At 49.5% G+C, this 19,940-nt stretch overlaps 7 protein-coding genes across 10 annotated transcripts; 5 read left to right on the top strand and 2 right to left on the bottom strand.

The window, feature by feature from the left end:
• The first annotated feature begins 1,277 nt into the window (after positions 1–1,277).
• On the top strand, positions 1,278–2,796 carry LOC9646025 (acidic endochitinase). Its single transcript, XM_024680781.1, has 2 exons — positions 1,278–1,332; positions 1,881–2,796. Exons 1-2 carry the CDS (start codon positions 1,278–1,280, stop codon positions 2,759–2,761), a joined length of 936 nt encoding a protein of 311 aa, XP_024536549.1. The 3' UTR covers positions 2,762–2,796.
• A 339-nt stretch (positions 2,797–3,135) lies between these two features.
• On the top strand, positions 3,136–4,071 carry LOC9646024 (acidic endochitinase). Its single transcript, XM_002976015.2, has one exon. It carries the CDS (start codon positions 3,136–3,138, stop codon positions 4,069–4,071), a length of 936 nt encoding a protein of 311 aa, XP_002976061.2.
• Positions 4,072–4,304: 233 nt separating this feature from the next.
• On the top strand, positions 4,305–5,414 carry LOC9645639 (acidic endochitinase). The gene has a single exon (XM_002976014.3). It carries the CDS (start codon positions 4,305–4,307, stop codon positions 5,412–5,414), a length of 1,110 nt encoding a protein of 369 aa, XP_002976060.2.
• Positions 5,415–5,550: 136 nt separating this feature from the next.
• Positions 5,551–7,655, top strand: LOC112348460. Of its 2 annotated transcripts, none has more exons than XR_002993046.1 (6): positions 5,551–5,997; positions 6,067–6,278; positions 6,373–6,670; positions 6,723–6,830; positions 6,898–7,255; positions 7,404–7,655. XR_002993046.1 is itself a non-coding variant. In XM_024680994.1 (6 exons), exons 1-6 carry the CDS (start codon positions 5,728–5,730, stop codon positions 7,495–7,497), a joined length of 1,248 nt encoding a protein of 415 aa, XP_024536762.1. In that variant the 5' UTR covers positions 5,551–5,727; the 3' UTR covers positions 7,498–7,655. The 2 variants fall into 2 exon arrangements, 1 of the variants encoding a protein (XP_024536762.1); XM_024680994.1 differs by having other exon boundaries at positions 6,898–7,163.
• LOC9646023 (WAT1-related protein At3g45870) lies at positions 7,508–9,542 on the bottom strand. 3 transcript variants are annotated; one of them, XM_024680996.1, is made up of 9 exons: positions 9,331–9,541; positions 9,188–9,256; positions 9,011–9,127; positions 8,843–8,951; positions 8,517–8,781; positions 8,294–8,449; positions 8,081–8,232; positions 7,916–8,023; positions 7,508–7,857 (listed from the first exon to the last, which is right to left on the bottom strand). In XM_024680996.1, the coding sequence occupies exons 3-9, from the start codon at positions 9,069–9,071 to the stop codon at positions 7,848–7,850; spliced, it is 861 nt and encodes a 286-aa protein (XP_024536764.1). In that variant the 5' UTR covers positions 9,072–9,127; positions 9,188–9,256; positions 9,331–9,541; the 3' UTR covers positions 7,508–7,847. The 3 variants fall into 3 exon arrangements, with proteins under 3 accessions (XP_024536764.1, XP_024536765.1, XP_024536763.1); XM_024680997.1 differs by lacking the exon at positions 9,331–9,541 and having other exon boundaries at positions 9,194–9,256; XM_024680995.1 differs by lacking the exon at positions 8,843–8,951 and having other exon boundaries at positions 7,572–7,857; positions 9,194–9,256; positions 9,331–9,542.
• Positions 9,543–9,672: 130 nt separating this feature from the next.
• On the top strand, positions 9,673–13,519 carry LOC9645638 (pentatricopeptide repeat-containing protein At4g39530). The gene has a single exon (XM_024680993.1). The coding sequence runs from the start codon at positions 9,696–9,698 to the stop codon at positions 13,500–13,502; it is 3,807 nt and encodes a 1,268-aa protein (XP_024536761.1). The 5' UTR covers positions 9,673–9,695; the 3' UTR covers positions 13,503–13,519.
• Positions 13,520–13,610: 91 nt separating this feature from the next.
• Positions 13,611–19,918, bottom strand: LOC9646022 (pentatricopeptide repeat-containing protein At4g21065). The gene is made up of 3 exons (XM_024680779.1): positions 19,784–19,918; positions 15,323–16,075; positions 13,611–15,137 (listed from the first exon to the last, which is right to left on the bottom strand). The coding sequence occupies exons 1-3, from the start codon at positions 19,916–19,918 to the stop codon at positions 13,611–13,613; spliced, it is 2,415 nt and encodes an 804-aa protein (XP_024536547.1).
• Between the last annotated feature and the right edge of the window lie 22 nt (positions 19,919–19,940).

Raw genomic sequence — 19,940 nt, 5'->3', positions numbered from 1 at the left:
CCCGCCATATTTTAAAAGAGCCGAAAGCGCCGCTTGGTTGGGACGTATGTTCCTCGCAACTCCTCCACTCCACACCACTGGTTTGAGTTGTGGATGAAAAGCTTTCCTAAAAACTCTATCTGTCTGATAACAGCACGCCTCTGCAATTAGATGCTGGCCATCCTCGAACAACACGGTCACCAACTTCAAACGAAACTCTAGATACCATCATCCCTGCTTCAAGGAGAAGACCTCTCTTACATTCCGCTTCAAAGTAAGACATCTCCTGCATAAATTATAGGTCGGATGCCCTGCATGGGCCCTCGTGAGCTTTTTGTTTGGTTTGACAATGTTGAACGCACCTCTATTTTCTTAGATCTAAGATCTCTCTCTCTGATTGCTGGAGGTGTTAGGCTGGAGGTGTCAGGGAGATTTTGCTTGCTTGTGTGATCTTGCTTGTTGGTGATGTCTGATTCAGGCACTAATGTTCCTGCAGTCCAAAGGCTGAATAGTGTCGGCCATGATAGTCCCGGAAAAATCTCCCAGCGAACCTTCATGTTTGACACGCCTCCAGAGTGGATCTACGTTTAATACAGTTCCGAGTGGGTCAATCAAAATGATTGCCTACATCACCTTGCATTTTAAATATTCCAGAGTGGACCAGTTAGGTAACTGACATCACCATGCATTTTAAAACTTCCAGAGTGGATCAATCAGACAACTTTTCCATGTTCTAGAAGACATGAATAGAATAGTTTGCGTAGATTAGAACCTTATCAATTCTAAAGAGTTACTGTACTGGGAGGAGCTCCAATACCACTTAATCCGCATGGAGCTTCATACAGGAGATGTGTCCTACCCGATCATCCTGCTCGAGCCTTGATGGAGCTTCTTACATGGAAAAGGACGATCAATTAATGTGAAGACCCAGCTGCAGCTTAGCAACCTGCAAACGAAGCTCTAGATGCGAGCTATTGATGACTCCTCAGAGCGAGATGAAGGCCGGTGAGCTCAAGAAATGAACGGCAAAGCTTGGCCTTGATCTTGAGGAGGTCCCAATAGACGATTATAGCTCGCAGGCTTTTGAGCAATGGCTGCTGGCAAGAACAGTGCCGTCATGTATGCTACCTACCTGGCACATCTTCGCCTTTGCCAACTCTGCACCTCCACCCAGGTTGAAGATGTCCTCTAGGGCTATAGATATATGACCACTTCTGACAACAGCTACCATTCCTTGGCAATGACAGGATCTTCCGGCCCTCCTATCCAACATTGATGCTGCGAAGTAAATCTTAGGGATGGAAGAAATCGCAAACAGCTTCTCGAAGTCAAGGCTGGGCGAGTTCAAAGAGCGTAGGTAGTGAAAGTAGGTAAGTAGAATATCAAAGACCTACCAGACCATGTTGAATAAAACACATGTTCAGAATTCGAGTAAATGCGATTGGACCTGGAACTGTGTGATTCTCGCCTTTCCTCCAAACCATCCATTGTAATTTATCAACACTAAACAAAAGTTGCTACATCCACCCTTTCCATAGGGAGCTTGACGAAGCCATCACTGGAGAGAAAGGGCGAGGTCTCCAGCGCCCTCCACTCGCAACGAGGTTCCAGTCGCAAACATACTTTTTAAAATACTGTTAAACCCCTAGGGTTAGGGTTCATGTTTTTTTGTCAACAGCGTGCGGATCTTCATCACAAACGAGCGGATACTTTCGGGTGCGGGCCAGAATCCTGTCGCGACTATCGACAAAGTGATATAAAATGCGGTCGTCTTCGATCGAAATCCAGCGAAGAAGAAATCGATATGGCGGCGCCATTCCCTCTCTTGGCGGCGGTTCTCTTCGTCTTTGGAGCAGCAGCAGCGGCAGCTTGTGAGACGCCATCGCCAGCTCCATCGCCAGCTCCAGCTCCATCTCCCGACGCCGATCTTCCGGATTATCCACCCGGGAGGGGAAAGATCGCAGCCTACTGGGGCCAGCACGACGGAGAGGATGATCTCGATCAGGTTTGCAGCTCCGGGAACTACAGGATCGTGATGCTCGCGTTCCTGGCCAGCTTTGGCAACTTCCTGGATCCGGTTCTCAACTTGGCCAACCATTGCGATCCCTCCAATGGCGGCTGCAAGGCTTACAGCAGCAAGATCAAAGCTTGTCAGGCCAAAGGCGTGCAGATCATCCTCTCCATTGGTGGCGGTGCTTCCGGCGGGTACTTGGTCAGCGATGCCGATGCTAGAGATTTTGCGGAGAAGCTCTGGAACAGCTACCTCGGCGGGCACTCCTCGGATCGTCCCCTTGGATCGGCAGTGCTGAACGGGATTGATCTGGATATCGAGGGTGGTGGAATCCCGGATCGATATGGAGTGATGGTGAAGAGCTTGCGCAGCCTCGCTCATGGATCTGGCAAGAAGAAGCTCGTCGTCACCGCAGCTCCCCAGTGCCCGTTCCCGGATTTGAATCTCGGGACTGCCATCCAGATTCCGGGGCTCTTTGACTACTTGTTTGTCCAGTTTTACAACAATCCTTGCGGTTATGGTGGCGGTGGAGCTGAGAACTTGCTTGATTCGTGGAAGCAGTGGACTACCGCGATTCCAACCGCGAAGATCTTCCTGGGGCTTCCGGCTTCTCCTTCCGCGGCAGGCAGTGGGTTTCTCCCTCCGAATGTTTGCAAGTCGAGCGTTCTTCCGGAGATCAAGCGCTCCAAGAATTATGGTGGTGTCATGTTTTGGTCGGTTTACTATGATCAGCAGGAGCAGTATAGCGAGGCCATTCGTTCCAGTGTGTGATCACGCACTGTTCCTCACCACGTACATAAATAGATTGATTCCTCCATTGTTTTGAATTCGAGTCACTGTTTAGCTATTTCATTCGTGGCATTCCCTTCTTGTGTAGCTATTCAAGTTCACTGTTGCTTGGAACACGCTTTGTATCTGATCAAGCAAGAACATGACAAGAGAAAGTGGTCACCAAGGAATGGATTAAAATGTAAGAGCCAAGAAACTCTGAGACATCCAAGTAGTACAAGCTACTCTGTCATTTGTGATGAAGTTAGAGCTGGATTGAGCACCTTAAAAAGCACCCTGATTCATCCTCCTTGCAACACATCAGTTTCCATAATCCTCCAAAGCATCTTAGCTAGCTTGATCGACCGATAACTTCCATGGCTTTCCTCGCAGGAAAAGCAACATTCCTTGTGATGATCTTAGCAGCAGCAGCGACAATAGCAGCCGCTTCTTCTCCTCGCAGATTGCGTAGCAAATCAAGAGATGGAGGGATCGTCTCCTACTGGGGCCAGTTCGGGCAAGAGGGCCCCTTGGACAAAGTTTGCGCGAGTGGGAACTACGAGATCATCAACATCGCGTTCCTTAATGAGTTTGGAAACTTCCGGCAGCCCGTGCTGAATCTGGCAGGCCACTGCGACGCCACCACCTCGGATGGCTGCGCGGCCGTGGGCGGTCAAATCAAGTCGTGCCAGTCAATGGGGGTCAAAGTCTTGCTCTCGATCGGCGGCGCCAGCGGTTCCGCCCTATTGGTGAGCGAGGCCGACGCTGCCAATCTCGCCCACCAATTGTTTGACAGTTTTCTCGGCGGTGAATCCTCGTATAAGCCTTTGGGCGACGCTGTTCTTGATGGAATCGATCTGGACATTGAGTCGGGCAAGACCCCGAAGCTATACGCATCGATGGTCCGCCATCTTCGCACCATTGCCGGGAGATCCAAGATTATCGTCGCTGCTGCTCCTCAGTGCCCGTTTCCGGACGAGAATCTCGGCTTGGCTCTCAAGGTTCCGGGGCTGTTTGATTTGATCTTCGTCCAGTTTTACAACAATCCCCCCTGCGCGTTCGATGGCAGCGATAGCAAGAAGCTCCTGGATTCTTGGAAGCAGTGGACGTCGTCGATCCCCACCGCAAAGTTCTACCTGGGATTGCCGGCCTCTCGTGCCGCCGCTGGATCGGGCTTCCTTCCAGCAAATGTGGCCAGGTCCAGCGTGCTTCCCGTCATCAAATCGACTCGCAACTACGGTGGAATCATGCTGTGGGCTGTTTTCTTCGATCAGCAAGAGTCGTATAGCGATTCCATCCTGTCCAGCGTCTAGACCACGCTAGATTTGAGATTTCAAATAAGAATCTTTAGATGTATTCTTCTCAATGTCTTTAGCGCGCGAAAATGCCTTAAAAAAATGGTGAAGGATTCTTCGAGTGAAGTGAAGTGCAAGGATGGTCGCTTCTGTCACGTATGAAAATGCTGGATTGCTAGGATGGATTTAAACGAGCTCGTCGCAAACATCGCTATAGTATCACATCCTTCTTCTCGATATATAATCGAGCTATGACAAAGATGTTTGCTGTGATTCTAGCTCTAGCATTGGGGGCAGCAGTGGCAAACTTCGCCCAAGCCCAAGATGGTTCGTGCTCTTCCTCGAAGCCATGCCCACCGGGATACTGTTGTAGCAAATGGAACTACTGCGGCCAAGGCTCGGAATACTGCGGCAATACTCCACCGGCACCACCATACGGAGGAACACCGCCTCATCATCCATCGCCATCGCATCCATCTCCGCCCCATCACCCAAGTCCGCCGAGCCCCCCATCTCCATCCCACCCGGGCGGGAAAGGCAAGATCGCGGCTTACTGGGGACAGAATGGAAATGAAGGTCCTCTGGACAAGGTTTGCGCGAGCGACAGCTACGAGATTATCCTCCTCTCGTTCCTCAACGAGTTTGGCAACTTCCAGCGCCCGATGCTCAATCTCGCCGGCCACTGCGATCCATACTCCCACGGCTGCACTGTTTTAAGCGGTCAAATCAAGTCGTGCCAGTCAAGCGGGGTCAAAGTCTTGCTGTCTCTCGGCGGTGGCGACTCTCCCGGGAGATTGGTGAGCGATGCCGACGCCGCCGATCTCGCCAAGCGATTGTGGGCGAGCTTCCTCGGCGGGGATTCCTCGGACAGGCCCTTGGGCGACGCTGTTCTTGACGGGATCGATCTGGACGTGGAGTCGGGCGCCACCCCAGAGTTATACGCCGGGCTCGTCCGCCACCTTCGCAGCATTGCCGGGAGCTCCAAGGTTTTGGTGTCTGCCGCGCCGCAGTGCCCCTTCCCGGATGCAAATCTCGGCTCCGCGGTGCAAACTCCTGGATTGTTTGATTTCATCTTCGTGCAGTTCTACAACAATCCCCCCTGCGCATATGTTGATGGCGACGATGGAAAGCTCCTGGATTCTTGGAAGCAGTGGACTTCATCGATTCCCAGCGCGAAGATCTATCTGGGATTGCCGGCGTCTCCGAGCGCTGCCGGGTCCGGGTTTCTTCCGGCTCATGTCGCGACGTCGAGCGTCTTGCCGGAGATCAAGTCATCTCACAACTATGGTGGCGTGATGCTTTGGTCGGTGTTTTACGATCAGCAAGAGTCTTACAGCGAGTCCATCCAGTCCAGTGTTTAATCGCCTCTTCTTTCGTATCTAATACATACATTGTTTTCTCTTTGATCGTGGCTCATCGCCCAGAAAGGAAGAGATTCCGATATAAAAAGAATGTGGGGGAGATTATCCCTTGGAATTTTCTTGTCAAAGTGATCCATAGAAACAACGTATGGTGGAAATTATGCGTTGTGGAGGACTGGAAACCTCGTTTTTAACCTAGGTAAAGGAAGAAAGATAGGGCAGAAAGAGTGGCATCATGGGCGAGCTAACGCTAGGCGGGGATCGTTGTCCCTCGCTATTCATCCACCAGTCCAATTAGGGTTTTAACAGAGGAATGGCCGCGGCCATGGCGGCGGTGGCCGCTCCATCCGCGGCGGTCGCCAGGGCGCTGGAGGGCGACGCGGCGGCAGTGGCGCGATTTGCATCGTCAGGTATTTCGTGGGGGAATGGGCTGCTCAAGCACAGAGCGGGGGATTCTCCGCGTTCTTGGCGTGGGAAGAGGTCCGGGAGGAGTGCATTCTCGGTGTGCTTGCTGCATGGGCTCGGGGGATTCTGGGATTCCTCCGATTCGGATTTCTCGGCGAAGAAAACCTACAATCCAGAGGTGGGAATCTCTCTCTAGGCAATCGGAGCTACTTTCTTATCTCTTCGGTTTGGTTTTTCTTCTTTGCAGAAGGACAAAGCGTTTCTTCTTAGCATGGTGGAGCAAATCGAGCCTCTAGACGTGAGTAGCATTAGCAAAGACGCGTCGGCTGATAGCATGGATGCGATGAAGAGGACCATCTCTGGAATGCTTGGGCTACTACCGTCGGACCAGTTCAAAGTCACGATTGAAGCTTACAGAGAACCACTCGCAAAGCTCCTTGTGTCTTCGATGATGACTGGGTAAGGCTTGGCTGTTTTTCTTCTTTGAAGATTCTCTCAGAGTCGTGTGTGATTCTCTAACGCCTTTTCTTTGTCTATTTTTTTCGCTCCATAGGTACACCCTCAGGAATGCCGAGTACAGGCTCTGCTTGCAAAGAAGTCTACAACTCTCCGAGGAAGACCTTGCGAGCACGTCAGTTGCAAGTGACGTGAAAGAAAAAAAGTCACAAGACTTGGAAGACAGCCGTGCCTGTGATGCTTCGGACGAGACCGTTGGAGAGGGGAGTTGCAGTGACTCTTCGGTCTCGGAAGAAGTGGAGGCTTTGAACCTGCCTGGGAATCTGGGGTCCCTATCACGAGAAGCGCAGGATTACGTTAGCCATATACAGGCAAAAATGCTAGCGATGGAGAAGGTAATACTTCGTTTGGTTCTTCTTTTATGTGACTCTAATCTTGCAAATTCAGGAGCTCGAGGATTGCAAACGAGCTAAAACTGCACTGGAGATGGAGAAGCTTGTCGGGGATGAAAAGAACGACCTCCTTGACTACTTGAGATCTCTGGAACCAGACAAGGTCTGTGTTCTAAAAAGACCACATTGTCCCTTACGTTGATTGACTGTTGTTTTCTTTCATCTTTCAGGTTGCCGAGCTCTCGCACCCGGCCTCTAAAGATGTGGAAGAGGTGATCCAGAAAGTAATCGACGGGCTGCTCAATGGCCTGTGCAAGTCGAGACAATCAAAGCCACCGCCGCAGCTCAACGGTGGCGGATCCCCGCCGTCGAGTTCCATTTCAAGCCCGTGGAACAAGAGCAGCAGCTCGGCCGAGATGTTTGCGAACAACTTACCCCTGAAGTTCCAGTCGACGGCAACAGCAACCCGCGACTACCTCGCCCGACTCCTCTTCTGGTGCGTATGTCGTGCTTGTTAACGTGTGATTTTGCAAGGAGTTTTGTCGAGGCCACCGTGCAGCGTTTGATACGAAACTGTGAATACCCAAGGTAAGGAAGGCATTCCTTTCAAAGCGAAATGGTGCTGTGTGGTGGCTACTCGGCTCCTGACACTTTCTAACATTGTCTAGTCTAGAGTTTTTTTTCTTACAGTTCTTTGCTTCCATGGAATCTAACGAGCGTGATCGTGTGCTTGCAGGTGTATGCTCATGGGGCATCACATTCGCGGGCTGGAGTACCGGATGGAACTGAGCCACGCGCTCGGTTTGACAGGAGCTAGTGTGGAGGATTGAAAAAAGGAGATCAATCAGTCTGTGGCAAACCAGCGAAAACAAATCAAAGCGAAGATCAAAGTGAAAGCAAGAGCTCGAGGAAGAACAAGGCTGTAAATTTAAGCGAAGGTGCTTGTTGTAGATTACAAACAAAAATAATTTTTGCGTTCCTTCACGTTTGTAAGTCTTTCGAGCACGGAGATAAAGAACGTACTATCTTGAGCGGTCATTGTTTTCGTTCTTGCTTTTAAGCCTTTTGGTTGGCTAGTTGTTGGACCGGCAGCCTTATCCACGAATTTGTACATACGAGTACGAGTGACGTTTTCCTCGCGTATATATATATATAGAAAATACAGTCGCTTTTGATCCACTTACGCTTCACTGCACGGCCAACGGATCAAAGCTTGGAAACTTGGAAACTCCATAGCCAAAACCTTACCTTTCTAGAAGGGGTTTCTGGCTTTCACGCTCCCGCTCGCGTTCACTCACGGCCTTCCCCCAAGTTACGAGGAGTAATCCCGCAACAATGAGTAATCCTCCAAGAACACTGAAGAAAGTTTCCGCTGTTAGCTATCGATATACAAGTAGGAAGTGAGTTTCTTACCTTCCCAGGAACAATGGACTTCGTAGGAAAACGCAAGCCAGCGTAGAGGAGGCAAGTGGCTGCAAAGGCATGTAAAGCGCGACGAGCGACGGGCCAACAACACCGTTGGACCAAGTTAAAAGCACGTAGTTGATTGCCGACGCAAAAATTCCCTGGAGTGAAAAACCGAGAAACAGTGAAGAACTTATGGAAAGAAAGCTCGAGCCAAGTTACCGCGTACAAAACTGCGTAGCCTTCCACTTGGTTGAAAAGCCATTGTGTCGTATCGCCCACTGCCAGCACTCCAGTAAATGCCATGAGAAGCGTTCCAAAGAGATACGAGTAGGCAGTGACTGTCAATCCGAAAGGATACTTTGCCAAGACAGGCGCCTGGTAAGAAAATGTTCCGATCCAAGTTAATGGCAGAGGACGTAGAAAAGAACAGCAAAAAGCTTACCTGATAAGCAATGTACAAAGCCATGAGGAAGCAATTACCAAGGAGGCAAAGAATTCCCAGCTGCCAGTTCTCGGCACCGGTTGCGCTTGAAATTCTCTGCAACAACGAAACTCCGACAATAGTTCCACCATGATGCAAATGCTCGGTACGCCCGAAGAGGAGCGGACCTTTGTACAAGGCCATGAGCAGCGCTCCACAAACGCTGAGAAAGACTCCTCCCACTTTCGCTAAAGTATCATATCCAGTCCAATTCAAAGTTTCCGTTCTGGAGAAAACATCGCGTTTGCGTCACTACAACCAGAAAATCCAAAAGAGAAATGGTCTACTCAAAGAGATTGTCTTCGAGTGGAAGAGAAAACCCTGTCGAAGAACTCAAAGCAGAGAGAGCTCTGTCGAAGAACTCAAAGCAGAGAAAACTCTGTGACATTGGCTTCACTTCTCAGAGGAAAAACCTTGATTTGTCAAAAGCACCAAGAGAAGAGAGATTTGCTTACCCGTTGGCCAAGGCGAGCACAAACGTAAACACTGGAATTGCCGGCTGGACTGCGGCGGCATACGAGGGAGAGGTGAGATTAAGTCCAAGCAAGAACAGTAGCTGGTTCCCAAAGATCCTGCTCCAACAACCAAACGCCCCTTGTAAAGCTCTGGATCGAAGATTTCGGGATTCTTACGCTCACCCGGACAGTCCCAGGACGAAGAAATGGAATAAAAGCCGAGAGCTTACGCGAGTCCTGCTCCTCCTGTAGAAGAAAGAGCGCATTTCAATCGATTTTAAGAACACGGCAGAAGAAATCACGAAGACATCGCCACTCACCGCTCGTAGAAGAATGCGAGGGGCGCAAGAATGGCGAGCGCGATGAGGTCGCGAAACACGCAAAACACGACCTGATTGGCGCCAGTGGTGAGCGCAAATTTGGTGAGGACGTGATAGACGCCATAGTCGAGCTGGACGATCGCGAGGCAGAGGTGCGCAATCCACAGCCTCCTCTCCATTCTCTTCCCCCTTCTGTTCCCTCTCTCCAAATTTTTTTGATACGAACCCTAAACAAACACGTGGCTTTAGCGCACCTTTTCCACTTGGAGACGAATATCCGTGTGGTAAACTTGCCTTTAACGCATGTCTTCCACGTGCTGACCTAAGCGAATGATTCTTTTTCTGGGGTAAATGCTCTTCGTTTGATGCGCTTTGGAATTAGCAAGGGTTTGCTGAGGATCACACGCCTTTTCTTCCACTCTTTCGCAGTTAATCCTCAATCGCAGCACGATCTCCACTCATGGAGCCGGAATCTCGTCCTCTGGACCAGCGCCATCGCTTCTTGCAACTGCAATGGCGATCCAGGCAAGGCGCTGGCGATATTTCGGCGAATGCTGCTCCATGGATTGCTGCCGGACAACGTCTCCTTCATCACAGCGCTCAAATCGTGCGTCCGGATCCAAAGTCTCGCCGCAGGGAAGTTCATCCATCTCCTGGTGATCGAATCGGGGCTCCTGACACAGATCTCCGTGGGGAATGCGCTGGTCAACATGTATGGGAAGTGCGGCAGCCTGGCTCTCGCGAGAGAGGTCTTCGATGGGATGGATCACAGGGATGTTATATCCTGGAACGCGGTCATCACGGCATATGCCCAGGCTGGTCATTGCAAAGAGGCCATGGAACTCTTCCAGGCGATGCAAGAAGATGGAAGAATCGAGCCAGACAGCGTCACCTTCGTGGCTGTTGTAAGCGCGTGCTGCGATCCGTCGGCGCTGGAAGCTGCGAACAGGATTTTTGCGCTGGTTGAGGAGAGAGGCCTGCTCGATTCGGACGTAGTTCTGGGCAACGCTCTCGTCAACATGTATAGCAAGTGTGGGAGCTTGAAGTCCGCCACCATGGTGTTCGAGAGAATGAAGATCCGAGACGTGGTTTCGTGGAACGCGATCATCTCAGCGCTTGCAAGGCACGATCGAAAGGATATCGCGATGCAGCGCTTTCGGGAAATGCAGCTAGAGGGGCTCTCTCCGGTTAAAGTCACGATGGTCACGGCGTTGAGCGCTTGCAGCAGCATAGCAGCATGCAAGAGGCTAGGCTCTTGGATCATGGAGCGTGGTTTTGCGGCAGACACCATTGTGGAGAATGCTCTCATCAACGCTTATGGCAAGTGTGGAGGCTTGAGAAACGCTCGAGAGCTCTTCGACAGCTTCAAGATGAGAGACGTGATTTCCTGGAACACTATGATAGCTGCTTACGTGCAGCATGGGCAGCACTCGCAGGCTCTGCGGCTCTACCAGCAAATGGAGATGGACGAAACAGTTCATAGCAACAAGTCTACTCTTGTGATAGCTCTTGGTGCGTGCCTGGCTCCAGACGCTCTCGCGCAAGGTAAACTCATCCATTCTCGCTTGCGTGGCTTTGGATACGACTCTGATGTCTTTGTTGCAAATGCGCTTGTCAACATGTACAGCAAGTGTGGGAGCCTTGACGATGCCAAGTCTGTTTTCAACGAGGCGGCTCAAACAGACGCTGTGAGTTGGAACGTCATGACGGCGGCTTACGTCCAGCACAGTCGCAACGAAGATGCCATTCAACTGTTTAGAAGCATGCTGCTGAAAAGCTCTTTGCCGGACAGGATAACCTTCGCTACTGTCCTCGGAGCGTGTGCCGGTCCTGCAGCTCTTCCACAGGGTAAGACGATTCATTCCTGTGCTTTTGAGAGTGGACTCGAGTCTGACGATATCGTGGGAAATGCTCTTTTGATCATGTACAGTAGGTGCCAAAGCGTTCACGACGCGGTCACGATCTTTGAGAAGATGGATCGACCAGCTATAGTCGTGTGGAATACGATGATTGAGACGTACATTCAACACAAAATGTTCAACGAAGCAAGGATGCTGTTCTTTGAGATGGATGAGCGGGACGTTGCGTCTTGGAACGGTGCAATTGGAGCATGCACTGAAGAACACTGTTACGAGGAGGCATTTCAGCTCTTTCACGAAATGCAGCTGCAAGGCTTCGCTGCAAACAAGAGCACCTATCTTACGCTACTTAGCTCCTGCGACAGCCAAAGTCCGAAGTGGCTCTCACGGACGAAATTGGTGCATCATCGAATCCATTCGAGCGGCTTTGAGTCGGAAGAAGCTGTTGGCAGTGCTCTTGTGAAGGCATACAGCAGGTGCGCCAGCATAGATGAAGCCAGGAGAGTTTTCGATTCTATATTACAGAAGGACGTAGTGCTGTGGACCACGATGATCTCGGTTTATGCTCAAGACGGATACAGCGAAGCGGCTCTCGAGCTCTTCCAGCAAATGGAGAAAGAAGAAGCATTACTTCCGGACGGTTTCACGCTCGCCTCGGCCTTGGCGGCTTGCACAGGTCCGGAAATGCTGGAAGAAGGCAGAGAGATCCATGCTCTGGTTATCGAGCGCGGCTGTGAGTCGGAACTTGTGGTCGGGAATGCTCTCGTGAGCATGTACGCGAACTGCGGAACTCTACAAGACGCTCTGGAGTGCTTCCAGAAGATGGCCCAACGCAACGTCGTGTCCTGGAATGCGATGATCGCAGCCTACGTCCACCACAACTGCGACAAGGAGGCCTTCCGGATCTTCTATCAGATGCAGCTGGAAGGAGTGCAGCCGAACAGCGTGACTTTCGTCACCTTTCTTAGCACCTGCTCGACTCCGGCAGCGTTTGAAGACGGTCTAATACGTGCTCTGGAAGTCGAGAAGCGAGTGGAGTCCCTTGATGCTCTCGTCGGGAACGCGCTTCTTCACACCTATGCCAAGCTTGGAAAGCTGGACGAGGTACAGAGAGTGTTCCAGAGAATGGAGAAGCAGCGGGACGATGTGGTGACTTGGAACGCAGTGATTGAAGGCAGCGTCCGGAATGGCGAGTTTCGAAACGCTCTGGAGCTGTTCGAGCGTATGCAGCTCCAAGGTACGGCTCCAAACAGCGCCACCTTCAGCACCATACTCACCACCTGCGCAACTCCACGGCTCCTGGACCGAGCCAAGCAGCTTCACAGCATCATTCGAGAGTCCGGCCTGGAAGCGGACGTGTCAGTCGGAAACGCCGCCGTTCACATGTTTGCCAAGTGCTGGAGCCTCGACGACGCGCTCGCGGCCTTCCAGAGGATGCCTCAGAAGAACTTGGGAAGCTGGAACGGACTCTTGGGAGCCTACATTCACGTCGGGCGCCTCGCAGATACTCGCAAGCTGTTCGAGGAGATGGAGGAGCGGGACGTGATCACCTGGAACATGATACTTGGAGCCTACGTCGAGCGAGACATGGCCAAGGAAGCAGTGAGGCTCTTCCGCCGGATGATAGCCGAGGGGACGGAACCAAACAGCATCACCTGGACGACGATGCTGGGAGCTTGCGCTGGCGAGGCCTCGCTCGCCGAGGGACGAAGGGTCCACGAGCTCATAGCGGAGAGAGGGGCCGACTCGGAGCTCTTCGTCGGGAACGCGCTGGTGGACATGTTTGGGAAGTGCGCGAGCTTGGGTGGAGCTCGGCAGGCATTTGAGAGGATCCGCGCCAAGGACGCCAGCAGCTGGAACGTCCTGGTGGCGGCACTGGCGCAAAACGGCGACGCCGAGGAGGCTCTCAAGCAGTTCTTGCGGATGCAGCGAGAAGGGATCAAGCCAACCGACGTGACTTTCATCGTCGTCTTCTGGGCTTGCAGCCACGCGGGCAGGCTGGAGCAGGCCAAGACCATCTTCGCGTCACTGCGGCACGACTACGGCATAGCTCCGCTGCCCAGCCACTACAGCGGCATGACGGATCTCCTGGGACGCGCTGGCTTCCTGGACGAGGCGGAGGAGGTGATCAAGAGGATCCCGTTCAGCCGGGACGAGCTCCCCTGGATGACGCTGCTCTCCGCGTGTAAAGTCCACGGCGATGTGGAGCGTGGGAGAAAGGTGGCGGGCCAAGTCTTGCGGTGGAATCCGGGTGATTCGGCAGCGGGGGTGGCGCTTTCCAATATATTCGCAGGAGCCGACGCAGTTCCATGACTTGGCCTTGGTGATCGTCGAGTTTCATATTGGACGTGAAGAGCTGCACGAGATCGATGGCGGCTGGGCTTGCTCTACATCACAAGCTCCAGGTCTTCTACAAGCTGATCACCAGTAGTCTCCACAGGAGCAAGTGCCATTCTCAAAGCGGTGGAACCGGTACGCATCTCTCACCACGATCCTCCTTCCCACACTCCTGGAAATGATCTTGGCCACTGCATGGCAGTCGGAGCACACCCGGAGGTTCTTCACGACGTGAATGGGAAGCCCCGCCGGAACTCGCAGCAGTCCAAACGCGATAGCCACACGTTCGCTGTGGAGAGCCAGCAGATCCTCCTTGCCATCCTCCTCAAGACGGTGCCCGATCTGTCCAGTATCTGGAATGTAGCCGCCCTCCTTCACGACCGCTTGCAACCGCCGCAGCTCCACCTCGATCTCGGCAGCCTCCGAATGCCACGAGAAGTTCCCAGCAAAGAACTGATGGACCCTGTTCTTCACCTCCACGCAGCTCCAGCCCCTCGGCTTCTTCACGCCAAGCTTCGCCATTCTCTCTTGGACTTCCGCCACCTCGTCCCACTTCTCCACGGCGGCGTAAGCGTGAGACATGAGCACGTAGGGAGCGGCGTCATGCGGTATCAGACCCGATGCGAGACGCGCCACCCGAGCTCCCCGGGGAGTATCTCCGCTCACCCGGCACGCAGCTAGCAGCGTCTTCATCTCCATGTGAGCCGGCTCGAAAGGCATGCTGTGGAGCAACTCCTCGGCCTCGGCAACTCGTCCACAGCGGGCCAGGAGATCCACCATGCAGCTGTAGTGAGCAGCGCCACCTCTCACTCCAAAGTCGGCCACCATTTCCTGGAAGCAGCTCAGTCCGGCCTCAAGGACCACGGCGTGGCTGCAAGCGTGGAGCACGCTGAGGAAGACGATGTTGTCAGCTTGGACGCCCTCGAGATGCATTCTCCACGAGAGATCGATCGCGTGGACGTTGCCGTGCTGAGCAAAGGCCGCTATGAGAGCCGTCCAGGCCACCAAGTTCCAGTGGTTCATCTTCTCAAAGACTCTCAGCGCGTCCTCGAGCTGGCCGTATCGTCCATACATGTTGATGAGAGCAGTCGCGAGCACCATCTTCTTCTCCAGTCCCTTGGCCTCGAGGCGCCTGTGGAGAGCTCGTCCCTCGGTGAGAGTGTCGCCGGCTATGGAGCACGCGTCCAGGAGGCTCGTGAAAGTGTACTCGTCCGGCTCCAGTCCCTCGAGATCCATCTTCTTGTACAGCGAGAGTGCCTGCCTGCCGTCTCCATTCAAGCTGTAAGCCGCGATCATCGTGCTCCAGGTGATCAAGTTCCGGCAGTCACCGCAGCGCTCAAACACTCTCCTCGCTTCGTCCAGGCCACCGCACTTCCCATACATGTTGAGCAGCGAGTTCCTCACGATCGAGGAGTCGAGACCGGCGTCGAGAATGAGCTCATGGAGTTTCTTCCCGGCAGCGAGCAAGTTTAAGTTGGAGCAGGCCTCGAGGGCTGTGACGAGAGTGACCTCGTCGGGAGTATGCCCCTCCAAGTCCATCATCTCAGAGCCTGTTCCTCCAGTCCTTGCTGCGAGCACACTGTGATCATTGCGTTCCAGACCACCAGATCTCTGCGCTCCATCTTCTCAAAAACTCTTGACGCCAGCTCCGGCCTCCCGCACTTCCCATACATGTCGATCAGCGCGGTCCCGACGCTCAAGTAGCTACTGCCAAACTCGGAGCTCTCCACGAGCTCGTGGATGGCCGTGCCATGCTTGACATCTCAGGCGGCGGCACAGGCACCGAGTATACTCACGAAAGTCACTTCGTTCGGCCTCACCCCCTCTGCCACCATCTTCCGGAAGAAATCCAGTGCGAGGTCCTCACAGCCGTGGAGAGCAAAGCCAGAGATCATTGCCGTCCACGAGACAACACTCTGGTCGCCAGCCATGTCCTGGAAGAACTTCCTCGCGTTGTCGATGCTCCCGGCCTTGCAGTACATGTTGAGCAGCGAGTTCCAGACCACGGGATGGAGGTGGAATCCCATGGAAGTGATTCGAGCTTCGAGAGCTCTTCCATGATCTAGGGAGCCCAGGCTCGAGCAAGCGCTGACGGGATTGATGAGCACCACCATGTCGAGCCTGACGCCTTCATGATCCATCCAGTGGTAGAGCTCGAGAGCTCTCCTGGCGAGGCCGTTGTCGACGCAGGCACCGATGATGATGCTCCAGGAGAAAATGTTTGGAGACTCTATCTTCTCGAAGACGGCCCTGGCCTCTTCCATGGCGCCGCATTTGCCATACATTTGGATGAGATGGTTGCCCAGGAAGAGATCCTTGCCCAGGCCGGTGTCGACGATCTCGGCGTGGATTCTCCGGCCCTCGGGCAGTGATCTGGAGCGGCCGCATTGCTGGAGGAGTGATGCGAATGCCACGACTCGCGACGGCGGGAATTTCGACGAATTTCTTGCTGCCGGAGCTCCTGAGTTGCTACTTACAGCCGCAGGAGGAGGAAGAAGCACCAGATTGCAGCATTGTCCGTCACGCAATGGGGAGCTCCCGAATCGCCGCTGGCGACAGGGATTGAAAATTATCCATCCCTAAGCCCTAAGGTAAGGGGAATATATATCTTTTATGAAAGTTTTGTATGTTTAAAGTAGTGATTATACAATACACTAGCACTTGCCCAGCATATGCTGTTCTATTAGCAAATTATAGTTTTGAATGTTAAGTCTAATTAATAAATAAAATGGCTTTGAAAAGCTTGTATTTACATATCAAGAATTTCTTTCAATGCTATAAACAATATATGGAGCATTTAGTATAAAACCTCCTTATAGACTGTGTTGATAGAAGGACTTAAAGGGAATAACTGTCCTTAGAGTGATGTGTTTTGTACTTTAATACTTAATCTTGTTGGTGATGTGCATCTTGATAAAGCCACATAAAGTTGGCTGTGGGTGAAAACTGAATGTGGCAAGTGTATTCCAACTTGGTCAAATGTCTAGCCTTGACACTTAGAGATTGTAGGGCAATACCCCAAATGTATTGGAAATTGTCTTCTGGACATTTTAAATGGAATTTCTGTGTCTAAAGGTGTGAGTGTGATTCAAGGGATGAAAGTCCATGTACCTTTGAATTGGCTTAATACAATTTCACAGTCTAGAACTGTTGGTAAAGCATGTTTAAGGATGAGGTGTGTACCATTACATAGTCCAATTGATGGACATATATTCCTTAATAGAATAAAGATAACGCTTTCTTTAAGTAAGAGTTTATGTGGTGGAAGACCAAAAGGAGTAATGGAATTTAGGAATTCAATTAGAAAATCTTCTGGGTGTTCAGTATCAACAAAGTCAATACTTTCATAAATATGTATGTCACCAGGTAAGGAAGAGACTATAACATAGGAAAAGTATCATCATTAAGTGGGGTAAGTATGACTCTATTAGCTGCAATATAGGGGTTTGAAATATCTTGTAGAGATGGAAAAACAAAATCAACAAGAGAGGACATTATTACTTGTGTGTAAGGCAATATAATAGATTCTAAAGGTAAATTTGGTAAATTCACGTAATTATTACCATTTCCAATTTGAAGAAGTCAATTAGCCCATAAAGAGTTGTTTTCAAGTAGTCTTATATTCTTTTTTAGTGGAAGTGTTCTAAAAAATTTCCATAACCTATTCATTTTTATTGAATTTGAAACGATTTGTGCTCGATGACCATGTGGAATAACTGGTAGTGTTTGTCTAAAGTCACCACTTGTAATAATAATAATGCCTCCAAAAGGTAATATTTTTTTTTTTTATATCTTGTAAAGCTAAGTTAATGGCAGAAAATGCATGTGTGTGAACCATGCTAATTTCATCCCATATTAACACATGTGCATTCTTAATTTTTTGACTTGCTTCACTATTAGCTATAATAGCAAAACTAGAAGTTTCATTTATTGGAACAAGAAATTTAAAAGTCATATGTGATGTTTGGCCATTATGTAGTAAAGTGCTTGCAATACCTGTTCAAGCCATATTAATTTGGATTAGGTAATCCAGCCATGATATATTGATTAATTGCATCACGGTCTCTAATTTTATTTTCATGGGCTAGAATTCCTAGAAAATGACAATGTGGGAGACCTCATTTTTGGAACTTAATTACATATATATATGCTATACATTTTCCAAATATATGTCTTTTTGTTATATCTTTCAAAAAATTTTTAAACTTAATATGGAAAACTCTAGAAACCAAATTAGGACGGTCTTCAGAGCCTTCATTTGGATGTAGATTTCCTATAATTTCTGGCCATTTAGGGTTGCAAGTGAAAGTAATGAAAATATCTAGTTTTGAGTAATGAGCAACAATTGCCATTGCATCTTGATAATTTTGTTGCATTGCTCTAAGGCCACCACCAAAACTTGAAGGTAGTATAACAATTTTACCAGGGTTCATATTTCATTAGAAGCACGATTTGCAACATAATCCATAAGACCAGTATACATTTCTACTCATAATTGTTTTTGGTGGGTACGATAGTAATATAGGCTATTACTCTCAACTTTGACATAAGCATTAACAATATATTGTTGAGTAAGCTTGCCAGCATGTAAGATTTGGTCAAAACCTAATTGTAGTGTGTCTCTTTTAGATAAACGGTATGCATAATATAGAAGTAATGTAATTCGACGTCTTTGTGTATTCAAAATATTAGTATGCCATCCTTTATCACCAAAAGGAAATATCAAAGGATAAACCATAGGATCACAATTAATATTAAGTGTTGAAATCGTTCTAGAAAGATTTGCCGTAGGATGTATACAAATTTCACATCTATGTGGGGGTTCTCCATTCTCGCTAACAAAAACAACAGCAACTTCATTTTTTTGTGGTATATTATAATGTCGAGGATTGGTTTCTTCATTCCTTAGTAACATATAAATGCCACATAAAGGTCGGACTGTAACTAGTACTTCATGAAGTTCTTTTTGTTCCATTTCATACATCATTCTATAAGCCTGTGCATATGGATTAATATGACGAAGGAGTGTATCAAGATGTAATAATAAATCTCACTCGCAACTTGTATTAAATGGGTTTTGATGCCTTATGTCTGTGGCTTCTTGTGTATCTAGCATATAAAGTTGGCCATAAGATGGACTTTGATTGCTAGAAGAATGTGATGACATGACACTATGGTAAATCTGTCCATGAATTCTAAAGCAATAAGGACCATTACCCCTTAAAGCATCAATGTTAGCACCCATTGATGCAAATGCAAGAGCACTATTATAATGTTTAATATTAGTTTGGAAATTAGAGTTTTTGTTTTGCTTATAAAGCGTAAGTAAAGTATTTGGCAAAGGTAATACAGGTGGCAATATCACTTGACCATGATGACAACACATAGCAATGTTCTCATCTTTAAAATGTGATGCATTACAAAAAAAACAAATAGATGATAAAAAACCAATTTCAAAAGTTGAAATTTGTGAATCTTTGTAAATAGTGTGACTTGCTAGTGTGGTTTGTGAAGGTGGAGATGGTCTAGTGGATATTGCTTGATGTGTATATATTTCATTTTGATCTGAAGTAATTTGAAGTGGTTCAGAGTGTTTATCAAAATTATTTGTATCAAAATTCTTATCAAAATGATTGGTATTTCTTATAGTTCTAAGAAGATGATGAAGGCGAGGCATAGTTTAAAATTTCTTAGTACAAAGCTAGAGAACTATAGCTTATGCAGGTTTGTGTTTGTAAACAAACTCAAATTTGCAAAAGAAATATGAAATAGTATTTATTATGTGGTGGAGGCTAGGGATATAAACAAACACGAACCTACTGTGTGCTTGGTTCTATGTGCCTGTCTAAGATTTTCCAATTGCTTGCCAAAGAAGGGTGTGTTATGAACTAAGAAGAAAGATTGACCTTTTGCTGCAAGCTGTTATGATTCTTGGTGGTGCCCTCAAGTGCAAAACTTAATTGTGAGATTTAGGGTTATCGTGAGATTTAGCAAAAAAAGTCTGACGGATTAGATCTAGCGCTTTTGGGCGAGCGGGATTTCTAGGGCATTGCGAGGTGTCGAGGTTTGTCACCGCCCTAGCTACAGCGGTGTCAGACTTGTCACCATAGCTCAAGAATCTGGAGTTTGAGGCCGCGGCTCGAATCGCTGTGCACATCAAGGAGAGTGGACACGCTGTTGCTGGAAAAGACCAATGGCTTCTAGCGTGGTAAGAAAAAGTTCCATGTAACTGATTTGGGTCAAGCTTGATACTAAACTGCACCCCCAGGCCCTCGCCACCGCTGTCGCCCAAGAGTGGGATTTCGCTGCCAGCCTTGTATGTGTGGAGAATCCACAAGGAGCTGCAAGTGAAGCCAATCCTGCTGGCTCTCAGCTTCGGTCATGGCATCCATAGCAAGTGTAGCTCTTGCTCCG

The sequence above is a fragment of the Selaginella moellendorffii genome, unplaced genomic scaffold (assembly GCF_000143415.4).
Source record: "Selaginella moellendorffii unplaced genomic scaffold, v1.0 SELMOscaffold_29, whole genome shotgun sequence".
Classification (NCBI taxonomy): Eukaryota; Viridiplantae; Streptophyta; class Lycopodiopsida; order Selaginellales; family Selaginellaceae; genus Selaginella; species Selaginella moellendorffii.
Note: the sequence above shows the minus strand (reverse complement) of the source record. Positions and strands in the feature narration are given on the sequence as shown.

Bases quoted from the DNA above. Each gene is read 5' to 3' on its own strand.
- LOC9646025 (XM_024680781.1), top strand. From the start codon at position 1,278: ATGGAAGAAATCGCAAACAGCTTCTCGAAGTCAAGGCTGGGCGAGTTC. The intron at 1,333-1,880 runs GTAGGTAGTGAA...CTCCATCGCCAG, and splicing joins GCTGGGCGAGTTCAAAGAGC to CTCCAGCTCCATCTCCCGAC.
- LOC9646024 (XM_002976015.2), top strand. From the start codon at position 3,136: ATGGCTTTCCTCGCAGGAAAAGCAACATTCCTTGTGATGATCTTAGCA.
- LOC9645639 (XM_002976014.3), top strand. From the start codon at position 4,305: ATGACAAAGATGTTTGCTGTGATTCTAGCTCTAGCATTGGGGGCAGCA.
- LOC112348460 (XM_024680994.1), top strand. From the start codon at position 5,728: ATGGCCGCGGCCATGGCGGCGGTGGCCGCTCCATCCGCGGCGGTCGCC. The intron at 5,998-6,066 runs GTGGGAATCTCT...TCTTCTTTGCAG, and splicing joins AGAAAACCTACAATCCAGAG to AAGGACAAAGCGTTTCTTCT. The intron at 6,671-6,722 runs GTAATACTTCGT...TTGCAAATTCAG, and splicing joins AAATGCTAGCGATGGAGAAG to GAGCTCGAGGATTGCAAACG.
- LOC9646023 (XM_024680995.1), bottom strand. From the start codon at position 9,509: ATGGAGAGGAGGCTGTGGATTGCGCACCTCTGCCTCGCGATCGTCCAG. The intron at 9,257-9,330 runs GTGAGTGGCGAT...TTTCTTCTACAG, and splicing joins CTCGCATTCTTCTACGAGCG to GAGGAGCAGGACTCGCGTAA. The intron at 9,128-9,193 runs GTGAGCGTAAGA...TTGTTGGAGCAG, and splicing joins TTCGTCCTGGGACTGTCCGG to GATCTTTGGGAACCAGCTAC.
- LOC9645638 (XM_024680993.1), top strand. From the start codon at position 9,696: ATGCGCTTTGGAATTAGCAAGGGTTTGCTGAGGATCACACGCCTTTTC.
- LOC9646022 (XM_024680779.1), bottom strand. From the start codon at position 19,918: ATGGATGCCATGACCGAAGCTGAGAGCCAGCAGGATTGGCTTCACTTG. The intron at 16,076-19,783 runs GTTTAGTATCAA...CCCTGTCGCCAG, and splicing joins GGCGAGGGCCTGGGGGTGCA to CGGCGATTCGGGAGCTCCCC. The intron at 15,138-15,322 runs GTGAGTATACTC...GATGGAGCGCAG, and splicing joins GGCCGAACGAAGTGACTTTC to AGATCTGGTGGTCTGGAACG.